Source organism: Paroedura picta, chromosome 5, assembly GCF_049243985.1.
Source record: "Paroedura picta isolate Pp20150507F chromosome 5, Ppicta_v3.0, whole genome shotgun sequence".
Taxonomy (NCBI): Eukaryota; Metazoa; Chordata; class Lepidosauria; order Squamata; family Gekkonidae; genus Paroedura; species Paroedura picta.
In genome coordinates this window covers 87,229,081-87,240,745 of record NC_135373.1, presented here as the reverse complement: position 1 = coordinate 87,240,745, position 11,665 = coordinate 87,229,081, and the positions used below count along the sequence as shown (strand labels likewise).

Genomic DNA, 11,665 nt, shown 5'->3' with positions numbered 1-11,665 from the left:
TAGTAGTATTGGAAGGAGCTTAAAATCCAGTGATTGGCTTAATTCACAGGTTTAGAACTAACTATGGCATCTCCAGTGCTGGGTTACATGACTCATTAGTCTGGGTAAGGCAGCTTCATTTTCTTATTCATAGTGAATTTTGGAACAGTAATGAATCTAGGACTGAAGCTTCGTCCAGGACTGCTGATGGAAAAATGTTGTCCGGTGTTCTGTAGAAAGCATCACTAACTGCAGTAGAGTATGCTAGCAAGTACATAGTATTGTAGTTTACTATTGTAAACAGAACTCTTATGGGCATAAGGTGTAATTTACATTTTCAGCCGATGCACAGTGAAGTCAGCAGAAATCTTTAACCACTGCCACATATGCCTTCCAAAGTAGTCTCAACTCGCTCCTTTTAGAATGGTAGTTTTTGTTTATTTTGATTTTTCCATAGTTTATTAGCCTGTTTAGGTTCACAATAAACCAGTTTTGTCAAGAGCTTTGTTGGGTAGATGATATAAAATATCTTTATTCAATTTTTTTTCCTGGAAAATTTCCTGATTTCTCCAGAAAACTTTCTGATGCCTTTTGAGAGCATGATTGGATTTAGGATATTCATTTCAGTTGACATTAATAAATAATCAAAATGCATATCTGTGTATGTGTGTTTTTTATTCCCCAATAGTAACACATAGTTGGACTGAAATCTTTGATTAAGAGAAAATTAATGGTTTAAACATTAGTCAGACAAATTCAAAGTTTTATCTTCAAGTTATTTTTATTGGAATAATATGCATAAAAATCCTAATCATAGCAAGTACTTCATTTATATTTATTAAATGTAAGGAAAGAAAACCTCCCAAGAGCACAAAAAAGTTGACATACTAACCAAGCTGTTCTGTATTACTATACTGTAACGAGAAAGAAAAGTATCAGTAGGGATGAGCATAAACTGTCCAACCAGCTAATGGTAATGATGAATTTTGTCTGATTCATAGTTCATGAACTGAAGTTCATGGCAAGTCAATCAAAACAAGCTTTCCGTGAACTTTCAAGCGATTGGTAGAAGTTCATGGTGGTTACTGAATGGATACATTTCCGGACAGACTGTTTCTGCTCAAAGAAAATGTTAATCAAACTTCAAAGCAACAGGGGAATTCTTGAGCCTTGGAAATAATCTTGTCAGTTTCAATCTAGTCTTGTTCTCCCCTCTTTGCCCCTGATCATTCATATTCCTTTCTCATTTATTTGCACAGAGCTTTCAACCCCCCATTGCCTGGATTTATTGTGACTCTGTGTCTTGAGATCCATCCTTTTAAGCTTGCAGTCCGCAGTGGTTACTGGGTTCTGCTGGGCTTTCTGAATACTGAATTGGTTATGCTCGACTTAACAAAAACGTCCCCCTTTTAGTTTGTACTTTAGAGCTTCTCTGGTTTGACATTAGTCCTCTATTCCTTGCACTGCCACAGTGACACTGCTAGGCATTGCTAGGCATTCTATAAACTGCTAGGCATTCTATACACTGAACTGGTTGTGCTGTGTTTGCTTGGATCTTGATTCTGTATTTCTCATAAGTCCTGGTGAGTTGGCACCATCAGAATGACATTGGATTCTGTGGTTAATACTCTTTGATTGTTGTTCTTAATATTGATTAATATTGATTGAATTCCATGGCCTCAGCTGAAAATCCTGAAATTAAGGGATTTTTACTGATGCAATTTCCAGCTTCTCAGAAGTCATAAAACTTACCTTATAGATCAATAAACCTTAAGAGACCTTAGCCACCTAGCCACAGTGATCCATGTGACAGTCACCTTTAGACTGGACTTCTGTAACTCTATGCAGGCCTGCCCCTAACCTTGATCCGGAAACTGCAACTGGTCCAGAACACTGCGGCCAGGGTCCTCACAGCAACACCATGGAAGTTCCACATTGGGCCCATCCTGCTACAACCATGCTGGCTTCCAATCGAATTCTGGATCAGGTTTAGGTTCTGGTAATCACTTTTAAGGACATCTGTGGTCTGGGCCAAGTGTACGGAGGTCATCAACCCCTGGGCTGCGGCCCGCTGCTAAAGCAGCCGATTAACTCATGGCCCGGTGAGCTTTTCGCTTCAGGAGGGAGGGGAAGAGAGCAGCACAGCTGCTGACATGCCGGTGGGCATAAATGGCGGTATGCCGGCAGGTACAAACGCACGTGCGCAGCAGTTTTGTGCATGCGTATTTGCACCCCTACCGGGAGCGCAAACTCACATGTGCGACAGCTACGCGCATGCATGTTTGCACTGTGTTGCTGCACATGTGTGGCGCCCCGAGCTGTGCTCTCCCCCCACCCCTCCTAGTGGTTCGCAACCGCGAAAAGGTTGCGGGGCGCTGACCTAAGGGATCGCCTCACTGCCTACACCCCTCAGAGAGCCTTACACTCTGCTACTACCAACTGCTTAGTGATCCCTGGTCCCAGGGAAGATTGCTTCACTTCAACCAGGGCCAGAGCTTTCTCCATCCTGGCCCCCACCTGGTGGAACGAGCTCCTAGATCAGAGCTCTAGCAGAGCTAAAACAGTTCCTTAAGGCCTGCAAAAGGGAGCACTTCTGCCAGGCTTTTGGTTGAGGTCGACCTGAATTCAATCAGTTCCCATTGGCCCCTGAGCCTCCCCTCCCATGAGAACCACCACTGACATGTCCATCCTACAGGGCTGTCAGTATGTTACCATTAAAATTGGATGTTCTCATCAGCTCTGTTCCATTATGTTACTGTTCTCCTGTTATGACTGTTTCACTATTTTTCTATTTATCATGTTATCTGTACTGTTTTTTTTCTCTCCAGTTCCATGAAAACCACCCTGAGTCTCAGGGAAGGGCGGTATATAAATATAATAAATAAACAAATAAACATTCCTGCACAAGAAACGTAATTTTTTAAAATTTGTATAACTGGCTATCTCACATTAGAGTAGGGGTTTACCAGTACCTTTCAAGCTACTAGTAGGTCACTGACTACTGTACAGTAATTCAAGCATCCCCTAGAAAAAGCTTACAAAAATGTACTGTGGGCTGCTGCTTCTTTTAAAAACTATTTTGTTTTATCACATTTTTCTCTATGCTGCTTGGCTAAGGGCTTCGGATGGGCACAAACCAGGAAAATGTGTGATTCAGTTTGTGGTCCATAAACTGGCATAAACTCCTGGGAGCTAAAGGAACTGTTTTGGTGTGTGATGTTTTTGATGTAGACCCCCCCCTCCCCCAGCAGGAATCTCCAGCTGACTACCTGCCCTCCAAGTTTTGGAGAGGAGTAGATTTATAGGGTCTGTTACAGCTGCTCGAAAGAGGTGCCACAATCCTCCATTTTTCCCAATGGAAGGGAAACAACAACAAAAAAGGGCAATGAAAGCCCAGCACTTTTGAATGGAGTTATTTATTCCAAATTAGATAATATAACATAGTAGTTTTTTTCAGAGCTCCACAAAAGTTGCAGTGGGGGAGGGGGACCCTCAGGGGAAAAAAATAAGGGGAGTTTCCTACCAGGCTTATTACTGTTTCTTCATGTGTAATATTGCCAAGTCCATCCATGCTTGCAGCAAGGGATGTGTGTGTGTGTGTGTTTTTTTTCCAGGGGCTCCCTGATGTCACCTCGAAATGATGCTAGAGATGTTGAGGGGTGATGCTCTGGCTTTTGGGCAAACCTCTATGGTAGAATTTGTTTCTAAGCATAGAGTTCTTCTCAAAACCAGGTGCATCACCCCCCCCCCCCGATGACCCCAACATGCTGCCATCATTTCTTGATGACATTGCAACATTCTTCTAGGTTCTGGTGAGTGGGAGAGGGAGGAGGTGCATCTGGGGGGACTGTGATCCAGACCAGAAGACCTGGCAGCACTACTCACACTACTCACTTGTCCCTTGTATAGCCAAATTACTGAGCAAGTAAGACATTCAGAATACCAAAACTATTATTGCCATTGTAAACAAGCAGGATAGTACCTGAGAAAGATTTTTATAACAAGATGTATATGATAAAGGTATTGGGGAATTATTTTATAGTTTTAGTGGGCGGATGATATACTTTTTTCACTGAAACGTGAGTATGGCTCACATTTTCTAATCACAGAAAAATTAATATAGCAAGAAAATTAAAAGGAGTCTGTATTGACCCTGATATGTTATTCAGTATAAAAAGATACCAAGTTCTAGCTTTTCTAGTCAAAAGCTTAGGAAATTCTTGAGAACACTATAAAGACTCCAGTTATTCCTCCTTCCCCTTTAGAATAAATGAAATTATTTGAAGGCATGCTTTTACATATCATGAATATTTTTGGTGTGGTATGAAATTTCTATAGAAGACAATCTAAAGTATTATGTTATAATAACTATACTGTAACCATGTAGGGCATACTTTCAAGAATACCTTTATTTAAATGGAAATTATTTGACAACAGTTAATATAGAGTTTGATGTTTGCTATAACTTGATATGCTGGTAGTATGAGAGTGTTTCTTTCCAAATAATAATTTTTTATTTACTACAGAAGATTATTTTACCTGCACTTTTTATTTTCCCTTTCCTCTCTGTTGGCAAAAATTAAAACATATTTACTAAGACAGTATAGAGTGGGACAGTTTGCAGCATTCTAAAGTACAGACATATTATTGCATATATTTTATTCCCTCCCCTCCTAATTTCCATTTCACAAAAAACTTGGAGGGGGTGGTGATCCCCCATGCTGGTGGTTTCACATTTTTAGAAATGTTAGGTCTCTGTGCTTTGCTTGTCTTGACTTGATCCTACAAAGTAAGCAGTGTCAGCCCTGGTCAGTGTTTGGATGGGAGACCGCTAAGGAATGCTGGGTTTTCTATGCAGATACAGACAATGGCAACCCCTCTCTGAATCTCTCTCTCTTTATCCTCGTATCAGCCCTGTTATATAGATTAGGCTGAGCAGGTGTAATTTCTTCTAAGCCATCCAGCAAACTTCTGTAGAGGAGTGGAGATTTCAGCCTGGAATTTAGGCCTTAATGGATTACTTGGGACAGGTAATTGGACTGCCAGTTCCAGTGGTGTTCTGTCAATGTTGGGAATCATTGCAGACAGCAGTGCCCTTCCCCATTCTCTTTGTAACCCTTCTTTTGATCTGTTTGTTTTACTCTAGGCCGAAGTAAGAGGGAACATTGAACACTGCTCAGTTTGTTAACTTGCCTTATATTTCAGGAAGTTTTGTTGTTAATCGGGGAAGGAAGAGAACACTGTGAAAATATTTTTGTTAAATGGGTTTTACTAATGTTGCATGAATCAAGTGTATTACCATGGATTTTACCATTTGGGATTTTTTATTATTAGGAAATGTAATGTGGAAACGGGACACTGCTAGATTCTCCTGGGAACTGATATAAGTTTTTAACTGCTTTGTATAAATATTAAATCATTTGAATCTTCGTGTAATGAAAAGTGTGTTAAAATTTGGATAGTTATAAAGGTGAAAGGTATCCCCTCTGCAAGCACCGGGTCCTGTTTGACCCTTGGGGTGACACCCTCTAGCGTATTCATGGCAGACTCAATACGGGGTGGCTTGCCAGTGCCTTCCCCAGTCATTAACGTTTACCCCCCAGCAAGCTGGGTACTCATTTTACCGACCTCGGAAGGATGGAAGGCTGAGTCAACCTTGAGCCGGCTGCTGGGATTGAACTACCAGCCTCATGGGCAGAGCTTTCAGACTGCATGTCTGCTGCCTTACCACTCTGCACCACAAGAGGCTCTTAGGATAGTTATAAGGAACCATTAAAATGCTTATTTTATACCTGTTAATAGTTCTATCAGTCCTAATGTAGGTGAATTCAGTGAATGCTATTGATTAGTTCACCGTTCTCACCGAGATTCAAGGCTACACAATATAAAAGAAATAATTTAGAAAGTGATGTTGCTTTTCTGTTCTTGTTGCATGAGTAAAAACATCAATGTGTTATTTAAATGTTAATAAATTGTATGCCTAATACACTAGGAAACTGATCTGCAAAAGACTGTCTTTTTGGTGTATGCGTAGTTTAAATGCTTCATTTTTACTGAGATACCCAAGTGTGCGTTGTTAGCCATAAATTCTGTCTTCTCTTACAGATATTTAATTAGTCAAGGAGCACATGTAGGAGCAGTCAATAGTGAAGGAGACACTCCATTAGATATTGCTGAGGAAGAGGCAATGGAGGAATTGCTTCAAAATGAAGTGAACCGACAAGGTAACTTAAGTGTTTAATGGAGTTTAGTTCTTAAAAGACATTTTAAGTACATCCTTGATTTTTTTTTATACAAGTGAATTTCCTGTGTTGGGGTCATAAACTATAAGTGACTAAATTGAGGGCAAGTTCTCGTGTCCTAATTTTTGTCTTGATCATACCTTTTAATGTATGTGCTTGCATGACCAACAACTGCTGGGACTTAGAAGTTCTCTTGGAGAAAAACAGAATGTATGCACAGCTGCAATATTAGTTTATGCTAATTAAAGAACAAAGTTGTTTGTGATTTGATGTGATGATACAATACAGCACTTATCAGGAATGGAACCAGAACATTTCATTTTTATGTGTAACCATTATAAAAAAGCCGGTAAGGGGTCCTAGGAGGGGTTTGGCTGATAAACAATGAAGCCCATCAGGTTGGCTGTCCAGCTCCTGACTATCTCCTCCTCCAACCTGATTGTCCATCCGTCCAATGGGCAGCCAATCAGGTTTTGTCCCTCCCCAGGCCGCATCCCCCACCAACTTCTTCCATATGGAAGAAATGCCAGCCACTGCTAAGGTGGGCAGGTGGCTGGAGCTGGGAGGGAGGATGGAGGGCCAGGGGCTGCAGCTGGGGAGATGGCAGTGGGGAGAGGAGAGAAGGAGCCCCCACCACTGCTCCCGCCACCCTGAGCAGCTCCAGCCTTTGCCTTGCCAGGGTTTGGCAGGACTTTTTATTTTGAACTGCTGCTTTTCACCAGCTTTTATTAAATTTAAAAGAGAAATGAACAGAAAGAATTAAGAAAGCTTATACAGATTAGAAAAAGCATTACAGATTTAACTATCTGACTAAATACCTTGTAAGGTAACCGAAATGTTCTTCAAATTCTTCTGCAGGTCTGTTGTTAACTAAGCTAGTGAGTTTTGCCACTTTTGTCAGATCCCCCAGTTTTTCAATCCAGTCTGCTATTTTTGGAATATCTTTTTGTCTCCATCATCTTGCTGCCACCATCCTCACAGCCGTAGTCGCATAAAAGAAAAAATCTCCTGCTTTGTGCGTCAGATTGTCTGGGATTATATTCAATAACATAAATTTGGGACACAACAGGAATTTGATATTTAACATTTCTTCTAAGATGGCATGGATTTCTGCATTTTTTTTTACACGAACCCACCTTATTTTTACATTTCCATCATTTGGGATCATAGCCTCCAGATATATGACCCAACAGTTTAGGTGTTACATACCATCTGTAAAAAATTTTAAATCAGGGCAGGACAACTTGTAACCCACCACGAGTGTTATATACATAAATATATAATAAATAAGCAAATGAAGGTGAGACATAATCACTGAGTTTATCTTCTCAGTCAAATAGAGTAGCAATCCCCAACCTGTGAGCTGCGGACCACATGTGGTCCTTCGACTAATTAGAGGTGGGCCCCGAAGGACGCCTTCTCTCTCCCCCCCCCGGCCCTTTACTTCATCCCCCCCGGCCCTTTACAACACACTTTGGGTGTCATTGTCTCCCATCACTCCCAGATGGGACTATCTCGTTGCAGAGAAACAAGCTCAGGGTTCCCATTGATTTGTCATTGTCATGAGTTAAAATTTCCATGAAAATAAAATGTTCCTTATGTTCATTGTTGTGGCGTGTCTGTATCTTATTTTGAAGGGATGTTTAAACATTACCATAGAGATCAGAGAGCGTTAGGGCAGTGGTTGAGAGTAGAGGAGTAAACTACCCCCCCACCGGACCTCAGTAAAAGGCATTGAGTGGTCCCCGGAGAGTGGTCCCCTGTGTTGAGTGGTCCCCGGTGATAAAAAGGTTGGTGACCACTGAAATAGAGGATCTTGATGTTACTCAGTTTTGCCACCAAATCACCTCAGAAATTGAGGGAAGAACAAAAAGCTGCTTGCAAACTCTTGGGGGTAATGGCTTTGTGCCTCTACCTCACAGGGATAGAGATCCAAAGTGGTTGATATATGGCCAATAGCCATTTTGCTAAATTCAGTGCCAGTACCAGTGAATCTGCCTTGTCTAGGGCGAGCATAGTCCACTGCTGGCTGAGGAAAGGTTTCCATGATTTTGCAAGAACTAAAGTTTGGACTTCCCATAGGTTAGTACGAGCCTGTTAGTTTCACACTGTCCTTGGCAGTGGTTAAGGAGGCGCTTCAGGCCAACTCGTGAACAGGACATGATGACAGCATCATTGGCATGCAGCAAAAGTGGGATCTGCAAAGGGCCAAGTTTAGGACAGTGGCCATCTATATTGAGTAATGATGGGGCAAGATCATTCAAAAAAGGTTGAATAAGAAGAGAGCCAATGTACAACCTTGTTTAACACCCTTGCAATTCTTAGTGTTAGGTTTCCCTAGAGAGTAAGCCTTACCTGACAGCTTGTGTAAGAATATAATTTCCTAATTAGAAATCATAGCCTTTTATCGATGTTCAAATTGGCTTATTCCACAAGAGATCCCTGCGGATAGAGTCCCTTAATGGCTGTTTGACAGAGTCTTCAGTGATTAGGGTGGCCCATGTGCTCTTTAGGGTTCCCCTCCTTGCTCTTTTGAAGTGTTTGTTGATCCTTTCACCAAGGTGGATTTACCAACAAATACAAGATATATCTGTACCTCAGCAACTGGTTAATCGCATCAAATACGAAGCCAAAACCTCAAGTAGAGCTTTCCCACTGCCAGAAAGGGTCCTGGCAATAAAAATAAACATAACACATTGAAGAAGAAGAAGAGTTTGTTCTTATATGCCGCTTTTCGCTACCCGAAGGAGGCTCAAAGCGGCTTACAGTCGCCTTCCCATTCCTCTCCCCACAACAGACACCCTGTGGGGTGGGTGAGGCTGAGAGAGCGCTGATATCACTGCTTGGTCAGAACAGTTTTATCAGTGCCGTGGCGAGCCCAAGGTCACCCAGCTGGTTGCATGTGGGGGAGCGCATTGCCAGAAATTACACTTTCTGTCTGCCATATTAATTAAACAATTGCTATAATTTTACAGCAGCCAACCAATCGCCTTCTGTCCCCCAACCCTGACCACCCCCCTCTTCCTTCTACTTCCCTCTGAGGCTCAGAGGCTGCAGATCCCTGCTGCATGAGAGCTGCCCCTACTGGTGAGTTCCCTTCCTGGGGGCCTCCAGCCTGCAGCCTTTCCAGGTCCTGGGGGGAGGGAGAGGCCATCCACAGAGTTCTTCCACCACTACCCCTAAATCTAGTGTCTTTTTTATTCCTAAATGCAATGGGCTTGGCCCCTAGTCATATATAAGTACGATAGAAATATTCTATTTCCATATCCCCCAACTAGTACTGGTCTAGGTGGTGAGAGGCTTAACTCTTCAGAGGGCAAGTCTCTAAATTTGAAGCAGTGAGGCCAGCACTGAAGGGCCCTGATCTGTCTTGACAGGAGTGTTCTACCAGGCTGGTACCAAGGCCATAAATGCCCTGGCTCGGGTCGAGGCTGTTTTCTCTTTTTGGGGGCTGTGGATTCTGGGCAGGTTTTGGTCAGATAATCTTAATGACCTTTGGGGGCGTGTAGTGGAAATCTCCTAGATATGCTGCTCCCAGACAGTGGTCTCTTCATTTACTACCTATGCAAGGCTGCAAAGTGGTCTTCCTTCTTCAACTTCACAAAGCATTATGGATACGGATGTCATGAGAGATGCAGCAGTGGAAAGGGCAGTCCTCCAGTCTCTATTCAACTCTGTTCACACTCACCTTCCTAAGACTGGCAAGTCAGTTTGCTACTCTCCCATGTGGGATTACACAGGTACCACAACACTGAAAATAGAACTACAGTGACCTGTCAATATTGTTCATGAAGTGGTCACCTGTGCAGTCACACATCCCTCCCTCAAACCCCCCCCCCCAGGAGCTTTTAATAAAATCTGACAACTTTATTTTTATTTATTATTGTATTTATATATTGCTATCCCTGAATAACTTGCCCCATTTTGGCAGTAGCAATAAGGATCTAAGGGGAGGGCACTTTGTCCTCCTCTTTATTATGCTGCAAAAGGTGGGAAACAGCATGCAGGAGGGGCGTTGAGTGCCCTTAGTTGTTCTTTGAGCTCAGAAACCTCTCTGTGGTATGCCTGCACATGCATAATATTAATGTGTGACTGCACACGTGACAACTTAGTAAGCAACAATTAAGAAGTGCAGTCCTGTTTTATGACTGGCTCAATTTAGAGTGCTATTTTTTTAGCTTTATATTTGGGGACTGAAAATAAAATCTCCTACACCATGTAGCCTGCTAATTAAGATGCTCTCCATGCCCCTGTTGCAGAAGCAAGGCAACTAATACCTAAAGATTGAGCTTTTTAAGTGGTGGTATCTTGCTTTTTAGATTGCTCTGTTTAAGGTTTGACTGGTGCCCACCTTAAATGCCCAGCCTTTATTTATTTAACTAACTAAACTAACTCAGGAAAAACAGTGAGATAATGGAAGAATATACATTCAGGCCACCATCATCTTGTTCTGCTTTATCTGTCCACACAACCCCCTTGGTTATTCATCTGCGATTCCTGGCTTATTATTATATGCATCTACTCCTCTCTCTGTATTGTTCATCACACTTGGTTCATCACACCTACAGTAGCCTGGATAAGAAATACAAGAGTCTCTGCACTGGTGGGCCCTCTCAGTTCTAGTACTCTATTCACAGAATTACAGGGCAGATGTGATTGCTTCCTCTCTCATTGAGAATACCCTTCATACAGATGACAGAAATGAGTATGTCAGAAAGACAAACACATATGAAACAATAATAATTCTAACTAACAGTATTGCAAATGGCAACTGCATCACATACCAATGGGCTGCCAACCATGTGGCAAGCCTCATCTCCCTTTGAAAGCTTTGTGGAAGCCAGAACAAGTGTACATATTTCTGTACTTATTTCTGCCTGCCCCATGGCTGAATCTGCTGTGTTTCTATTAGTTATGCATTTGGGTAAAGATGAAAGAGTCCTGAGAAGGGAAATTTATATCACCTCTCTTGTGTTCATTGTTCTTAAGAAATGCTGAATTCGTGCTGCAAGCATCTTTTTGCTGATTTACTTGTAAAGGAAGTGGCAAATTTCTTCTGCAGTGGTATCCATAATACTGATTTTTTTTAAAAAAACCTTTTGTTAGTGTACCTGAGAAAGATTAAATAGCTTGTATATGGATTACTCATTCTGAAAAACTCATATGAAGAGGTACAATATTGCCCTCTGTAGACCATTTACAGAATTGTTATTTTTGTATTCTTAAACTTTCAATTTTTTAAAAGAAAAAAATTAAATATGCACAGTGGATTAATTTATTTGTGGAATTACTTATTACCTAATACAGTTTCTGTGGCATGAATTCACTTAATATGTCATTTACAATCTGCTTTTGTTTTTTATCCCTTGGGGGGGGGATAGTAGTATTTTTTAAATCTTCTTGTTTTGATGTATTTGGTTTTGTCTGCATAGCAGGTTGAGTAC

At 41.6% G+C, this 11,665-nt stretch overlaps 1 protein-coding gene across 5 annotated transcripts in view; it reads left to right on the top strand.

Moving 5' to 3' along the window:
* Nucleotides 1–11,665, top strand: part of PPP1R12A (protein phosphatase 1 regulatory subunit 12A) — a 122,615-nt gene that overhangs the window by 51,112 nt on the left and 59,838 nt on the right. For 4 of the 5 annotated variants that reach the window (XM_077338898.1, XM_077338899.1, XM_077338900.1 and 1 more), the window contains exon 3: nt 6,085–6,203. In XM_077338898.1, coding sequence (XP_077195013.1) covers nt 6,085–6,203 — 119 coding nt within the window. Of the gene's footprint in view, nt 1; nt 105–6,084; nt 6,204–11,665 lie in introns of those variants that run through there. The other variant, XM_077338901.1, reaches the window with a different exon arrangement.